Raw genomic sequence first — 18,527 nt, forward strand, 5'->3', positions numbered from 1 at the left:
TTTTTGGAAAATATTTTAAAGCAGATTTCAGACTTCAGATAATTTCACTTGTAAACACTTCAGTAAAAATTTTTAACAGATAAAGATTAAAAAAAATACCAAGCTATCATCATCATATCCAACCTTTGGAGACAAGTATAACAAGTCTATTACTGCCTCTTTCACAAGCCTATTTTGAATTTCTTCTACCTAAGTCTTCTCTAAACACCCCCCAGTTCATCTCTCTTATGACTGAAAAGAATTCTTTCATTATCGTGATTGTTTTCCTCAGATTATCTGCTAGTGTTAAAAGTTTTGGGCCTACAACATAATAAAGAAGTCTTGGGGAGAACAAAGTGGAATAAGGCCTATCTGCTCCTTAGTCTGAAGCATTTCCGATGACATAAACATTTTTGGAGCCATACCCTATGAGTGAGAGCTTAGTGAGAGCTCAAGTGTTTACACGAATGAGAAATAATTGTGCTGTCATAGCTTAGGAGACATAACTAATCACCTGAACTTGGATATTATCTTAAGGTCACTCTCAAAAGTGATGCAGGTAGAGGAAGCTAGTATTAACATGCTGAAGTAGGCCCCTGAATTGAAATCAACTGCTATTGTTGATTAAAACGGATGGGTGGACATTCTGATTCTGCCCGGATTGTTCTATGCAGACCCTTTAGCCCACCTGATTACTGAATAGTGCCTGGGACTCCTGGGATTGCTTTGTCCGCTGGTATTCACATCCTCTTAGTGCCTGGCTTTCCTATCTGTAATGGCATTCATCTACTTGCTGTCTATTTTCTGGCCTTCACTATTTCAGTATAATCTGGTAGGTTTGGATGCATATTCTTGCTAATTTTCATCATTAGTTTCAGACTCTAAACTCTATCCTTAGTTTTGAGTACCGGTTTCCAGTGTCTGACTCACTCCATGGCCTATACTTCTCTATGTTGTTCCCCAGACTTCTTTCAGTGTTGGTTCCTTGATACATGATCAGTGACTTGTTAAATTTATATCAAATATGCCGACATGGCACCTAACAGAATTATGACCATAATTATATCATTGTCAATATTCTCTTTTGGCCACCACAAGTTCCAAAGACTCATTTTATAGTCTTGCAGTTTGTTTTGTGTGTCTCCTTATGTCCTAGAATTGTTTGCCACTATACTAAGAGAGCCATAAAAACACAGGGTTAGAAATGATAGCAAGAGGTCATTTACTTGTTCCTTACTGATAAAAAAAAAAGAGGGAGAGAAGTGTACTTAACTTTGTAAAAGAAAACATACCAAACTTCTAAAACGTAGTGGGAAAAATACACATTTCATTCTTAAGAAAAAAAGAAAGAAAGGAAATGACAGGCCTATACAACACATAATAGATGTGAAAATGTGATGTGGAAAAAGTTAGAAGGGCATATATACACAGATAAAATATTTTTATGATGAGACATTATATTGCTTCACACAAGACAGAGTTTTACTTACAGGATACAACAAAGGCATTTGTAATTTTAAAGAAGATGATGAAAAGATTAAAGAAGCAGCCAAGATACTTATGAAACTCAAAATAATGTGATCTAGTTAGCTACTAAGTCCTCTGTACAAGTCCACACAAACATAGAGGTCCACAGAGTACAATGTAAAAGAAATGCAAGTGCCTTTTATGCAACTCAAAATTGAGGAGAGTTAACATTCCACAGAATGGACAACTGAGACTCAGTTGCTGCTTCTGTGAAATAAGACCACCATAGGGCTCTTGTGAGGTTAGGAACAAGTGAATATAAAAAGAATGATAAAGTAATATACAAATATTAAACATTCTTATTATGAACTGAAAAATACCTATGCTGGGGAAAAGCTTAATGCCCTCTTGAATTCTAGAAGGCATACACCATGGGCCACTTCTCCCATTAAGGAGGGATAATGTAAAACTTTTCCTTTCTCTGATGGCTCATTCCCAGGCATACTTGACTGAAAGAAATCTATAGCTGATGCTTAAGTATGGTAGCATAACTTACTGACCTAAAAGTGTTTTAAAGATTTTGGTAGAAAGAAGTTATAAAAACTCAAGATGTTATTATTGTTATACAATAGGTTTGGTTCTGTAATATTTAAAGTATGTATAAATTCAACATTTGCAATGAGTATTTTTTGCAACATTTTTCTCCCTTAATTTCCTCAGGCCTGAACACACATATCCTTAGATGGAAAAAAAAAAGCATCTAAAACACTATAAGGAAAATGTGACTTATTTTGTATGTGTGTTTTAGGTTTCACTATAATAACTGTCTTTTTAAAAAATACTCATTTACATTCAATCAGTAATAAATTTTAACTTGAAGAGCACCATTATGATGAGAAATATATGAATCTGAAAAATTATACCCTCATTAAAACAAAATTAACTTACCCACTCAGTGGGTTATTATTTTTTCCTAGTCATGCCAACTATAAAATTTAACTACATAGGTGTATAAGAAAAACATGCAAAAAGGTATTCTTAAGAAAATCTCAGAACAGTTAAGTATGAACCAAAAAGAATGACACACATGTAGAAAAATGTAATTTGTTTGAACCATTTAATGAAGTACATTGCCTAAGGGACACTTGTGATACTGAAATGTTCTTGAAACTTTCCGAGAAATCACAAAGAACATATGAGTTAGAATCCTGGAACATAAACATACCATAAAAGAATGATAATTATACTGTGACTTCACTTTTAAGAAACCTGGCTAACTGCAGGGTTTGTTTTCTTTTTGTTAAGTGACACACACTGCAGTAAGAGGCAGGTTATCTGGAATAGTGGAAGTTAGTCCAACACTTAGGCAAGTGTGGGGCCTGCCCATTCAAGGAACTTAGTAAGCAGTGGTTAGTTATAATGCCTGTGTGGACCCTGAGAGATGATATGGGCAGGAGCATTGAATGAAAGGGTAGAAGACTCCCAGGTTTAGAAACAGATCTTACATTCCACAAATACATATTATTCTTTAGAGGCTTGATACCCATAGAGGTTACTATGGCTACAATTACCATGTCCAGGATTTTAGGAGTAGCTGTATTCTAGACAAACTTTTCAGACATGACTTCCTATTGGCTACTTTCAGATAGTTCTTTAAAATTGTTCTTTGGGAGAAGATCAAAGATGGCTATGGACTGAGTGGAAGCTACACTGACACTCTCCTGGGAAGAAACTGGAATTACAACTAAAATATAGAAAAGCCATCCTGAATAATCAACTGCAACTGAAGATGAGCTGGGGAGCACCCTCATAACCAAGGAGGAAAAGTGGAGACCCCATAGAGACTGGTAGGAAGTATGGAGGTGCAAGAGGGCTGGCTGGGCTCCCACAGGCAGCAGCTGAAAAGTCTGGAGGGATAGCTCAGCTGTGGGGGTTCCCACTGAGGACTCTGGGGCCTAAACTCCAAGCTGGGCTTCACAGCCAAGAGTATGAACTGAGAAAGATGCCTGTGAAAAGCAGTCGGGTTTCTGTCTGCCAGGGAGAGACTGCTGGAAATGCAGGCACCCTCTTAAAGAGCCAACACACAAAGTTTCGTGTGCAGCCACTCACACTGGGCTCCAGCAGAGGGAGGGCAGAGTGGACTGGAGCTGTGTGAGGAGAATCTAGGGTTGTGGATTCTGGAGATAGAGCTCAGAGAACACTCCTTTGGATTCCTCTGCTGAGTCATTCCTCCATACTTCAAAGGCAGACATTTACCTTCCAAGCAGTTTTTGCCTGAGGGGGAAGCACTTGCCCCACCCTGCTGGAAAATCTCTCGCCCTACCCTGTGGAGTTTCTACATCCTGAGGCTCATTAAGAGAATGAGATTAACCAGCCTGCACACAGAGGCAGAATTCAGAGTGCTTTGAGTCTTTGCCTGATCTTCTTTGGGACTGGGCCTTGGAAAAGCAGACTTTGGTGTGTGTCTTGGTCGTGTCCAAATGCGCCCAGCCCCAAGAGAAGGGATCTCAAGCCGTGAGTTGTTGATAGCTCCAAACAGGGTACTCAAGGCCAGTTACAAACTGTGTCTGACATTGGCCTGCACCAGAGACTGTTGAAAAAGACTGAGAGTTCTAGCAGGCCTACCTAATACATAGAAACAAACTCAAATAGGCAGCCAAAATGGGGAGACAAAAAAACAAGCTCCCAAATGAAGAACAAAAGAATTATCCAGGAAAAAGAGCTAAATAAAACAGGGATAAGCAATCTATCAGATATAGAGTTCAGAATACTGATTGTAAGGATGCTCACCAGCATGAAAAAAGATATGGAAACTATGAAGGAAATTAAGAATGACATAACAAAAATAAAGAACACGTTGGAAGGAATAAACAGCAGATTAGAGGAAGCTGAGGATCAGATTAGTGCATTAGAAGACAGGGTAGAAAAAAATCACTCAATCAGAGATCCAAAAAGAAAAAAACAATTAAAAAACAGAACAGTCTAAGGGAGCTGTGGGACAACATGAAATGTAACAATATTCGCATCATAGGAGTACCAGAGGAGGTCAAAAGTAAGCAAGGGTTAGAGAACTTGTTTGAAGAAACAATGGCAGAAAACGTCCCTAACCTGGTGAAGGAAAAAGTCAAACAAGTTCAGGAGGCACACAGAGTCCCAAGCAAGAAGAATCCAAAGAGGCCAACACCCAGACACATCATAATTAAAATGCCAAAAATTCAAGACAAAGAGAGAATCTTAAAGGCAGCAAGAAAAAAGCAATCTGTTACCTACAAAGGAGCTCCCATAAGGCTGTCAGTTGATTTCTCATCAGAAACTCTACAGGCCAGAAGGGAATGGCATGAAGTATTCAAAGTAAGGCAAAAACAAGGATCTGAAATCAAGACTACTCTATCCAGCAAGGCTAATGTTCAAAATAGATGGTGAAATAAAGAGCTTCCCAGACAAAAAAGGCTAAAGGAATTTATCACCACCAAACCAGCATTGCAGGAAATGTTAAAGGGACTCCTGTAATAATAGGAAAGAGAGAGAAACATAGGCATAAAGAATTAAAATGGCAATAAATAAAGACCTGTCAATATTAACCTTAAGGACTTTAAGGGAGAGATCAACAGCAATACAGTCATACTCATGGACTTTAACACCCCACTGATATCATTGGATAGATCTTCCAGACAAAAGTCAACACAGAGACAGTGAGTAAATGGCACACTAGATCAGATGGATTTAATTGATATTTACAGAACATTTCACCCCAAAGCTGCAGAATATACATCCCTCTCAAGTGCACATGGGTCATTCTCAAAGACAGACTACATGTTAGGACACAAAACCAGTCTCTACAAGTTCAAGAAGACTGAAGTAATATCAAGCATCTCAGATCACAATGGCATGAAATTAGAAATCAACTACAGTACAAACACTCAAAAACATTCAAACACATGGAGGCTAAAAAACATGTTATTAAACAATGAATGGGTTACCAATAAAATAAAAAAAGAAGTAAAAAATTTCCTGGAAACAAATGAAAATGAACACACAATAACCCAAAATCTATGGGACACAGCAAAAGCAGTCCTGAGAGGGAAGTTCACAGCACTGCAGGCCTACCTCAAAAAGCAAGACAATTTTTTTATGAACTATCTATCCCTACAACTTAAAAGAATTAGAAAGCTCCCCTGTGAAGCCATCAGGACCAGGGCTTTTGTTTGCTGGGAGTTTTTTTTTATTACTGCTTTGATTTCATCTATTGTTATTAGCCTATTCAGGTTTTCTGATTCTTCCTGATTCAGTTTTACATGATTTCATTCATATGTGGAATCTAATAAATAAAACACTGAGGAAAAAATAGATCCCGAGACATAGAAGCATGGAACAGACTAATGAATCTCAATGGGAAGGCTGGGGTGGCAGAGTGGGTGGGGAGAGATTAATCAAAGAACTTAAATGCATATATGTGTAACCTATGGACACAGACAATAGTGTGCTGAAGGCTTGGGGGAGGGTGAATGCAGGGTGGAGGGGATCAATGGGGAAAAAAAGGGGAGATATCTGTAATATTTTCAACAATAAAGATAAATTAAAAATAAAATAGTTCTTTGGTATAGGAGAGCTTCTGTACTTTTTCAGTTAAAATATCAGTTATCAGAGTGAATTTCAATTTTTGAGGGGAAGTAATAAGGATATATTAAAGGCTAGCTTCTAAAGCTTTCTATTTGACTATTCTACTTGACAGTTTCTAGTGCAATTGTTATTGAAGACTGAAAAGGACCATAATTAGTTAAATAAACATTGTTGGAAAATTGTCCTCAAAACTCTGACCTTATCATCTCTTGCCATTAGAAAACAGACATTAGATGGGACTCCCTAAATTCTTAACTACCAAATCACAAACTTACTTGATTCTTAACATAATCTTTATTTCTACTTTTCAAAATGAAGAAGGTACCCGTCTCTATCTAAAGTTAAATCCTATCACTTTGTCAGACACCATCATCACCAATCTAGTTCAAGACACCACCATCGCTCACTGAAGACTAGAATAGCCTCCTAAGTGGCGCTTTTTACCACTGCACTTAATACAGTTGCAGACGACGTTAGAAAAGGGTTTTTACATCAGCTTCTTAAAATTATACTCAGTATTCTATCAGACATAGCTGGTTAAAGATATTTTTTCTATTCTCACAAGCTTATATTCTAAGGACACAGGATGAAACACATACAAAGAAAATCTGAATTAGAGTTTCCAAAGGTGATCAGCATATCTTGTTTCAGAAAGGCAGTATGAGTAGATAAAATGGGTGAAAAACAAAAACCATTCAAGAAGGCTCCTGAGAGGTATGCTCAACAAGAAAGAAGCCATTCTAAGGAACCACATTACTTGTATCAAAACTGGATGTTTAGCCCAGCCGGCATGGCTCAGCAGTTGAACATCGACCTAGCATCCAGGAGATCGAGGTTCGACTCCCCATCGGGGCACATGCCCAGGTTGTGGGCTCGATCCTCAGTGGAGGGTGTGCAGGAGGCAGCCGATCCATGACTCTCTCATCACTGATGTTTCTATCTCTCTCCCTCTCCCTTCCTCTCTCTGAAATTAATAAAATATGTATATAAAACAAACAAACAAACAAACAAACAAACAAACCCTGGATGTTTACTTTGAAGCCCTGTGCTGGTATCCAAGAACAAGATCCTATTAATTTTCATTTCCCACTTTTTAACCCTATTCTGTAAGGTTTATATTTTTGATATTTCATTTTTTTTACTCCTAAGAAGACAGTATAAATGAAGACACTTAAGGCTAAAAAAGATTACAATCCACTTGAATAAAACAAAAACAGTTATTCTGAGGCATCAAAAGTAAAAGAGAAAAAAAAGAAGATAACACCTGGATAGATATTCAGCTCTGAGTTTTCTGGCAACTAGGAAAAAAGGAAATACATTAAATTACATAGTTTTCATTTTGTGACAAAATAGAAAAGATATAACTTCATCTACACAGGCAAAAATTTTCCTGGAACTAGAACAAACAGTTTATCATGATATTTCTGTCTAAATGGGACCAAGAAGAAAGATCACAAGCTTTTGTTTCAGGTTAAAAAAAAAAAAGTATTTCTTCAGGTTTTGACAGTAAGTATGTAATCACGGTTGTCACTTAACTCTTACCAGCATCAGTTTCGTCTGTAAAAGTAGAGACGATATTTATCTCAGTGGACTGTAGTAAAGACTAAATTATGTAATATAAATAGAAGTATTTAGTAGGCTGCCTTAAATAGTTTCACAAAACAAAAAGAGATGACACTAGATCTTGTTTTGATCTTTTAAAGGCAGAGGGCATGACGCTACATTGTACCTTCGTGGAAGGAATCTGGTCAGGAGAGAGGTTTTTGCCTTCTCCTCACTCTGCTTTGTGAAGTTTTCACTGAATACAAGGACAATTTAAAATGGGGAGATATAAACAGGTAGGAAATCTCAATTCAATATAAACAGGTAGGAAATCTCAATTCAATTCATGATCACATCTCTTAGAATTTGTTGTGCGGATCCTTTAACCTAATATATTTACCCATCACAGTTGAGCTTGTAGTCTTAAGGAACAACCTAAAAAAGTGCTATTTTTCTCCATTTTCTTCACATTTTAATATACTTGATTACTAACACATTTTCTCTAAGGAAAATTGAGAATAAAAATCACCTAATATACTACTCACAATTCCAAGTACCCACAACCATTTTTTGAATGAATAAATGTTAAGAATCTATAGAATAGGAAGCCAATAATAATTTTACCATTCTTAGAAACCTTTAGATCACAAGTGAACTCCTAACATGAGATGAATTATTTTTAAACTGATAGTTTTGAGCTAACACTAATAAAGAAAATAAAAATCTCCTGTGGCCATTCCCCTAATGTCCTAAAATTGTCAACCTAGAATCCCACTAGTTTTCTTTTTTTCATTTAATACATACTTGGTAACTATGGAAATGAGTTGGTGATCTCATTACATATTACATGACCATATACAGTCATATCAGAACTAAGTGACACTGCTTTAAAAGTTAGAGCTGTCCAATGCAAAAAAAGAAAATAACTCTAAAACGTTCATTTGGAACAAAATAGATCCAGAGACACAGAAGCATGAAACAGACTGGGGGATCTCAGAGGGAAGGCAGGGGTGGGGGAGTGGGTGGGGAGAGATTAACCTAAGAACTTATATGCAAAAATGCATAGCGCAAGCACACAGACAACAGTGTGGCCAAGGCCTGGGGGTGGGTCTGATGCAAGGTGGAGGGGATTAATGGAGGGGGGGACATCGGTAATACTTTCAACAATAAAGATAAAAAAATAAAATAAAATGTCTCTTTATGAATCACTTATTTAATTTAAACAGAGAAAATTCAGCTGATTAAAACAATGACTCATTAGATAATTTCCCCAGGATCTTGACCAGGGCAAGGCAAGCTGTCAGGTGCTGACCCTGTATCGTGCACACCTCTGAGAGTGGACACCTCCTCTACCTTGGACCCTATTTGCCCTGCTTGCCTCACTTTAGTCTCAGCCCTGGTTGTCACTTTCAAAAAATTATATTTATCAGAGTTATTCTTATCCAACTGTACCTACTGGCTACTCTGAGCACTTGACCCTCAAAAGCTATGAAATGAATAAATGAATCCTGCAGGCTCTGTATCAAGTGAATGGTCAAGTGACGGGTCAAGCACCTCCCTGGGTCAATGGCTGTCTGTTTCCATAAAAGCAGTCTGCACTTGCTTTGGCATCTGCACACACTATGCAAGCTGGTATTAAACTGTTTCTTAGAAAGAGACTGAAAACTTGTTTCGGACTTGTTTTTTTAAAACTTTTACTTTGCTTTATAAAAGAAAAAAGCTACTTTTTAAAAAAAGATGTTTGGCATTAAGAAAAATCATAAAGTTGGATTATTAAAATACAATTGCCAAAATGAAGATATTATCAAGTACATGAATATTAACTGACAATTATTTAATTAGATACGTATCCATGTGAATTGCACTGACTCCATACCACAGTGGCAATTTATATGAGTAGTTTCATCTTGCTAGCATTTAATTTTCTTGTTTAAACATTTTGTTATAAACCTATTCAATTTTCAACCCACTGAGTAAAACTTTTAGTTTTTGCTTAGATTCATGAATAATGTGATTCCAAGTGTGATGTACAGAATTTATAAACTATAGTTGCTCATATATTCTTCAGAGTCTAGCCTAATTCTCTAAAAAGCACATGCAAATTGCCATTCTGAACAACATACTTATTATGCAGCTTTATGGAAAAAAAAAAGTTGGTGTGACTAAATGGAAACCTGTAGTTAGTCTCTCTTAAATATTCATTTTAAACACATTTGTGAAAATCTACATAGTGAATGAATCATGTTTCCATAGTGAAGAAACAATTATTTGAAGGCAGAATCCTAGGACATAAGTGACAGTAGATAAGGCCTGGAATGTTTGAGTCAGAAAAAAGTATAAATATCTTCAAGAGAAGCTTTTCCTAGTCTGTAACCTATAATTAGACCTACTTATCTACCTAAAAGTCATCTCTAAAATCTAGTCCAGGGACACCTTCTTATCCCTTTCACCCATCATATAAAATACATCTTTAAGAGAACTCACTCCCAAACCATTTCTAAGATAGAGACAATCCCCCAATTTCCTGCCACAATTTCTAGAATATGCACCTTTGACGTGTTTCCAGTAATATTCCCAAGTTCATCTCTCTCAAGAATTTCTTCTCAAATATCTGGTATATCTTTCCCAGAATGGAAAAATGTCTTCAGGATACTCATAAACCAATGATATGTTTTGAGCATTTCTTTCTCTATTAGGATAACAAAATGGTAAAGACATGGCTAAGACAAGGCAGTGATAGTTCAGTGGAAAAAACGCATTGGATTAAAAAACTAGGTTTTACAATACCAGCTGCTGGTGAGGATCCTGAGCAACTGGAACTCTCACTCACTGCTGGTGGGAATGCAAAAGGTACAGTCACTTTGGAAAGTAGTTTGGCGGTTCTTTATGAAGTCAAACATACACTTTCCATAAGACCAAGTAATCCTGCTCCTGGGTATTTACCAAGAGAAATGAAAACTTATTTTTACACACACACACACACACACACACACACACACACACACACACACACACACAAATTGTTTACAGCAGCTATATTTACAGATGCCCTCAAATGTCCATCAACTGGAGAATGATTAAAAAACTTTGGTACAGCCCTGGCCGGTGTTGCTCAGTGGTTAGAATGTTGGCCCTTGCACTGAAGGCTCATGGGTTTGATTCCTGGGCAAGGGCATGTACCTGGGTTGCAGGTTCGATCCCTGGTCCCCCATTCAGGGTGTGTGCGGGATGCAACCCATCAATGTGTGTCTTTCACATCGATGGCTCTCTCCCCCTCCCTCCCTTCCACTCTCTCTAAAATCAATGGAAAAAAAAATTCTCGGGTGGGGATTAACAAACAAAAAACAAAACAACACACAACAACTTTGCTACATCCACACAATGGAATATTACTCGGTAAGAAAAAGGAACAAATGACTTAAACAGATCATGGGACTTCATTTGGGGAAAAGGGTCACTACAAAGGGGGCACAAGGGAGCTTTCTGGGGTGATGGAACTATTTTATGTACCAATTGTGGTGATGGTTACACAGCTGTGTGAGTTAGTAAAAAAAATCATATAAATGTATGGTAAGAATAAATTTTACTGTATGTGTATTATACTTCAATAAGTCTGACTTAAAAAACTGTGGTTATCTCTTAAGTTACTAACTTGTCTTTGGGCAAGCCACCTAAAACTCATTTCTCCTTTTATAAAATGGGCATTATATTAACTCTAAAAGATTTTTGGTGAGGAACACATGAAAAAACAACTTTATAAACTTTAAAGTGCAACACAAATATTGTGCACTAGGCACTGGGTATAAAATGATGAACAGAACAGAAATACAATAAAAAAATTTATAGTCTAGTCAGAGAAAGAGAAAAAGAATAATTAAGTAATATGGGAATTTAATGACAGATATGAATAAGGCAATAAGGGGTTAAGAAGGGGCATTCCAGGAATAAAAATTAACACATAAAAAATAAAGTATAAATTAAATCATGAATAAAGTACCACAAGTTGAATATAAAGGGCCAGGTCACAGTGAGATGCAAGTGTGAAAAGTCATTAACGAACATGGAAAACTGGGATCCAATCATCTTAACCCAACATGGACTTTAAAAAACCCTGCAGTGGCAAAGATGATAACAAAATGGAAAAAGTACCTCGCGATGACTTAGAAGTTGTTCTAAATCTAATGCCATTTGATTCTTCGTCTGTAGTAAAGCTGACTTCTCTTTATTTAAGTTGCTGAAAAAAAACACACACCAAGTTTTAAAGTCATATTCTTGGTTTATATTTAATTAACAAATAGTAAATAGCAAAAGACTAAAGAAAAATGTTTTGAATTAAAAAAGTGTATTTATTTTTTTATTTATTGATTTTTTCCTTTTTATTGAATTTGTTGGGGTGACACTGCTTAACAAAATTATACAGGTTTCAGGTGCACAATTCCACAACACATCCTCTGTACCCTGTATTCTGCATTCACCACCCCAAGTCTCCTTCCATCACCATTTATCCCCCCATACTCCCCCCATCCCCACCCCCAGTCACAACAGTGTTGTCTGCATCCATGAGTTGTTTTTCTTTCTCTTTTTTCTTCTTTTTGGTCAATCGCTTCATCCACTGCCCCCCCTCAAAGATAAACTAAATTTATAGCCTATAAAGATATCAGACCAACCACTATAATGTTTGATCTAATCAACTGCCTATTTATTTATTTATTTATTTATTTATTTATTTATTTAAATCCTCACATGAGGACATTTTTTCCATTGCTTTTTCAGAGAGTGGAAGGGAGGGAGGGAAAAACATTGATGTGAGAGAGACACATTAACTGGCTGCCTCCCTCATGTGCCCCGACTGGGGCGGGGAGTGAACCTGCAACCCTTCAGTGCAAGGTTGATACTATAACCATTGAGCCACACTGGCCAGGACTTGCCTAGTTATTTTGTACATAGACTTTTTCTTTTAATAGTTATTTGACAATGCAACTTGAGATGCTTTCTGAGAATACTTTCCTGCCTAGTAGGGGCATGAAATTAGTATTTTTAAAGATGACTGTTTACTCTCGAAATGTAAAAAGATAAAGTGGTACTTATAGAAATTGGTAAAGAGAAAGTCTGTATGGACAAAATAGTGAAACTCTATCCACACTGGAAGTCAAATTAAAGCACTTATCCTTAAAACAGAAGTATTACATATTTTATAATTAACCACATACTAAATTGCTAGGTATTTAACTGGGCTAGATAAATGAATCAGATATTTGGCCTGTGGTAAACTTGGAAAAACAATTTCTGTCTCCAAATTCTTAGTTCAAACTTCAATTTCTAAGTCTGCATTGTGCATTTCCCTTTGATGTGACCTATTTTCTGACAGGATAGGGTGAGGAGCCTAATTGTTAAGAACATAGTATTTTAAAAGATAAATACTTGGGGCTTATCTTATGTTGTCTGGAGTTTTATTATTCAACATATAAAAATGAATTAGAACCATTAAATGAACTATTCTTTGAAAGCCACTGGAATGAGTCTACTCAGCCAGCACTACAACAAGAATTAAGAAAAGCAATAATGAATTTAAGCTGTGCAATTCCTTAAATGTCAAAACAAAAATCTATAAAGGTAAAATTAATAATTGTTTTGCTGAATAGGTGAGATGTTTTAAATTGTAACTTTAAGAAAATGGAAAGCTACAAATTTTTAAAATGTAAGGCAGGAAGTTTTTTAAAATTCAAGGTATTATAAGTAGGTATTCTGGAAAAACTGGCAATTCCAAGGACCTAAGAGGAAAAAGCTCACATTCTTCTTCCTAGTAACTGAGAACTTCCCCAAGGAAGCATCATAGTTTGTTCTCTGAGAAGAAAGACTAGTGGCAATTAATTCTGTGTCTCCAACTGTGCCACTGACTCAACTGTGTGGTATAAGGCACAGTCCACTCCTCCACTGAACCTCAGTTTTTACATCTGTAAAAGTGGAAAATGATATTTGTGCATGTCAAAGGGACATGTGAATTATCTAATGAATAATTATATAAAGCAGTAAACACATAAAACTGTATATAAATGCTATATAGTATTACTAGTTTAGATGAAGAAACAGGCATCAGAGGAAAACAATAATTAAAGGCCAATAAAGGTAAATGTAGCTTGGCAGGAAAACAAATTGACTTTTGGAGTTAGGAGTCAGAAATCCTCCTGAGCCACAGGACTGAAAAGAACCTGAGTGCCATGGTCTGGAGAGTCCCCCAAAGCATGGTAAAGATCAGATATTTCTATAACTCTAGAATTCTAATCCATTTTTAGCTGGAATCACATTTTTATGGTCAAGTAATTCTTTTCCATGGACAAGTAAAAAAAATTTTTCCTCTAGAACATATTTCTCAGAATTAAAATAATCCAGTAAACAGAAATACAATTCTTCAAGGCACAGATATTTGTTAATGTTCATGTACATGTACACACATACACACAGTACCTCTGTACATACACTCACATGCAGCACATACACACACACACTCTCAAATGCCAACAAGTCCATTAAATAAAATGTAGTGTAATAGGAATGGAATGTTGACACAATTAAAGGATTTGAACTGGATAACTCATTACAAATGCTTTATATGTAGACTTTAACTTTTCCAGAATAAATATTCCTTATTTAAATAGTGAAATTATCATGTAACATGGAACAAAAGGTGGGTGGGTAAATTGGTTTACAGAGCAACTGTGTTCTGTCTGCAGGTTTTATCACAAACAGCATGGACTCCACAGACAATACTTGGGTATATATTTTCAAAGTCTTAGCCTTCTCTATACATAATATGCTCTTAAACCACAAGGGAGACCGCCTTCCACATGTGGGTTTCTAAAACTAAATATGATGATTACTATACTGTGTTCTTCCAGTATGTATGTAATTACCCAACAGAAGTTCAGTCTCCATAAGACACATTTCATAACAGTGGAAACTAACCTTTAAAAATATAAAGGTTCTATATGTGACTCATAAAGCAACTACAAAACAAATATCCTTATAAGCACATCTATCGTGAATGGTATATTACACCCATAATTGTTCAATTCACTGTTAATTATTACTCAGGAATTCGTGTTTATGGCTCTATTTCACCTGCCATATGAAAACATATTCCTGCTATCTTGCTCCTTAACTTCCTGAATCAATATACCCTGGCTTAGCCATACAAAAGAAGTTGACAATGTACTCTTTTCTTCTTAAACTGCTAGTTATGAATAAACCGAAAACTGACAACAGGAAATAAAATTTATGCTAATTCTTGTTTCCATGCTTCCTTCAGTTCTGAACTAAGATCAAACTGTATAATGCAGCCTGTCCCTTGTAGCTTGGTGGAGGAGAATTAACAGTATCGCCTTTAGAACAAATTATCACTTTAGTGATAGGGGAATTTAAAGTAGTTAAATGTTAGCTTTAAGCATGTTTATAATGATTTCATTTTAGTGCATATTTACTTTAACCTTTCTAGACACTGACTACATTATATAACTAGCTAAATTTGCAAGCTGTGGGTGTGATATAGTGGTATTGTTTTATTTTCTAAGAAAATGATAAAATTATTCAGTTCTTTAAAGAATTTTATTGTATAAGCTGGAGAAACATTTTAAAAAACAATAAATTAATATAAATATTCTTTACTATTAAAATCAACACCCAGCAAAGAGGAATAGGAATTTTTAAGGAACATAATCTCTTAGTAATCTTTTCTTGGAGGGGTCATCTAATGTTTAAATTTTGAATTAATGAAGGACAAATGGAAGAAACATTTACCAAGTTTCTTCCATGTGCCAGATGCTTTGTATGTTACTTCATTTAATTTTCACAACTACCCCTTGATGTTCACATTAATATCTCTATTTTACAGACACATTTACCATGAGAAAAGAAACCTGGCTGATGTGTATTAAAAGCCCAGGATAATTCCACTACATTTGAAATGTTATCAGCTCAGAGTAGGGGTGATTAGATAGAAGAACTATGACCTATCTTGTCGTATCAGACTTGTTGACTGGGTTTTTTTATGGCATGACATCATTTCATTTATGTCATCACGGTACACCTACAGCATCTCAAAGGCCATAATGAAACTACTGAAAGCAGCTTAATTTTTCACCTAAAAGGTAGTTGCTTTGCTTAAGAGCAAGCTTTCATATTCTATGAAATATTAATTCAGAATGTAATAAAATATCATTAAATAAATGTATAAACACAATAAATGTACTAAAATATCATACAATAAATTTATGAAATATCATACATAGCTTTAAAGGACTCAGATGTTCAGCACACTTTTTTTTTGTAGTAAATTCCATAACTGGCAGAGATTTTATGATCATTGTTGCTGTTATTAAAGGAGTCCTGTGAACACATTTTGAGAAATGTTATTTCTCATTTATAAGGTAATTTCAACATAAAAACTTGTTAAGCGGGGTGGAGGGAGTCAATGGTAGGGGGAAGGAAACGTGTATACTTTCAACAATAAAGATAAAAAATTTGTTAAATGTAAGATAAATGCTAATAATATCAAACATCTGTAAAGCCTTTATAATGCATAGGCACAGCGATATATACATTACAAACATTATATCACTTAATTAATCTTCAGAATAATCATATAAATTAGGTGCTGTCAGTACCAACCTCATTTTACAGATAAAAAAATGGCTATACTGTCTAATACCATAGCTATTAGCCACAAGTGGAAATTAAAATTATTTTAATTTAAATAAAATAAAAAATTTAGTCTCTCAGTAACACTAGCCAAACTTCAAATGCTCAACAGCCACACGTGGCTAGTGGCTATCATATTGGACAGCGCAGATGTAAAATACTTTTATCATTACACAAAGTTCTACTGAACAATGAAGGTTTAGAGGGTTCCAATGACTTACTCCAATTTAAACCTAAGTACTGAGCTAGATTTGAGCCCATGCAATTTATTTGTAGAGCCTGTACTTCCCTTTAAAACCTGTTTGTTTTTTTAAACTTTATTATGAAATATTTCGAAATAAGAGACAGTATAATCCCCATGTATCTATCATCCAGCTTCAATAATTATCAATTCATTAATGCCCTTTTAACCATTATTCTACACTACTTTTTTGCTTCTCTTCCTTAATTATATTAGTTAATGAAAAATTATCCCTTCTTCAGAATGGAACATAGGGAGGCAGCATAACATAATGGTTAAAGGCACAGAATGAGAAAGCAGACAGATCTGGATGCAAATTTTGGCCCCACCACAAAGTATTCTGTTCTTAGAGGAAAAGTTTCTTAATTTCTCTGGGATTGAATTTGCTCATCTTTATAATATTCTTCTCTAGTCATCTATTATTTTTCTCTATATTCAACATTTTCAGCTATCTTAATTCTTAAATTGTTATCTAAGATAAAAATTCAAATACATGTATTTGAAGGTAATTGTGAAAGAGGCATTTTTCCCCATGGGCTTTTTAAATAGCCCACTCCAAGATCACAAAGGTAAAATGACTCAATACAAAATTTCAAGTGTAACAGATACAGTACAGAAAGAAAAAATTTTATTTGGGGTTCTTTTCTCAGTTCTGCTAAGATAACCAGGTACCCAGTAAATGGTAAAACAGAATCTATTGCCCACAATAGCTATTTAGAGAACAACTGTTTAATAAATTCATTTGATTAATTTATTAATGCTGGTTTATATATATTCTACATATAATTTTAACTTTAAATTCAATCTAGAAATAAATTATTTATGTTGACATTTAGAGCATAAATGTGATTTTAAATTATTTCATCAAATCATCAAAAAATTTATACCAGGAGTAAAGTTCTGGACCAATTATTTTGGTTGGGGTAGAAATGAGAGAAGATAATTATTCTGATTCAACAACAACAACAAAACACTCATACTTTGGAGTTAATAACCAATAGTTTTATATTTTTAGTTATATACCTTAGGAAACCTGGATTTATTTATTATTTTTAAAATATATCTTTATTGATTTCAGAGAGAGAAAGAGATAGAAACGTCAATGATGAGAGAGTCATTGATCAGCTGCCTCCTGCATGCCCCGCCACGAAGAATCGAACCTCGATCTCCTGGGTCCTAGGTCAATGCTCAACCGCTGAGCCACGGCTGGCTGGGCAGGAAACCTGGATTTAATAACTGTCTTTTCCATGTTGTTTTCCAATTCCTTAATTTAACAATTTCCATTCCCATCTAATTCTCTGCTTCAACATTTATAAATAGGTGCGTAACTTGCATATCAGAATAATTTATTCTAATAATCTTCCAATCTAATAACAAGCCAATCAACCAACCATCCACAAGTTAAAACCTCTTTATGTAGAGCATCATTCTTTAACTGCAATTTAAAAAGACTAAAATGATCACACAGATGAGCACGTAAACAATTTACATAATTATTAAATGGAGCTAGTTTTATGGATAAGGTGTCATGTATGAAAACAACTTCAATCTAAGGAAGTGAAATAAATTTATTTATTTACAATTAGGTTAATTCCTGGGTTACTTAAAGACTCCAGGGAAGAAAAGCCTAAAAATTCCTTGGCGAAGTCAGTATGAATTGAAGTAAACGTATACATTTTGTGTTTAAAAAAGTAATGTTGACTTCACAAATAGCATCTGGTTGTATTCCTCTTCTCCCTTCGGTCAACTTGCAACCACTAAAGATACCGAGGGGATCAAGGAGAGGACAGTTGTCATGTGGGCAGAGTGCTTTGTTAAAAGTGTAGCACTTTTACGTCCAGGCTAAAACTTCTGACCATAAAGTGGAATATGAACACCTAATGTGAGTTGACCAAGTTTTTCTTTTTTTTCTTTCTTCTTAATCCTCACCTGAGGATATTTTTTCCATTGGTTTTTACAGAGAGTGGAAGGGGGGGGGGAGAGA

General features: G+C 35.4%; 1 protein-coding gene across 1 annotated transcript in view; it reads right to left on the reverse strand.

Annotated features, from left to right (window-relative positions):
* Positions 1 to 18,527, reverse strand: part of PIBF1 (progesterone immunomodulatory binding factor 1) — a 163,086-nt gene that overhangs the window by 19,872 nt on the left and 124,687 nt on the right. The window contains exon 16 of the mRNA XM_081130745.1: positions 11,758 to 11,842. Within this exon, the coding sequence (XP_080986871.1) occupies positions 11,758 to 11,842 (85 nt within the window). The remainder of the gene's footprint in view (positions 1 to 11,757; positions 11,843 to 18,527) is intronic.

Source organism: Miniopterus schreibersii (assembly GCF_964146895.1).
Source record: "Miniopterus schreibersii genome assembly, chromosome: 2".
NCBI lineage: Eukaryota > Metazoa > Chordata > Mammalia > Chiroptera > Miniopteridae > Miniopterus > Miniopterus schreibersii.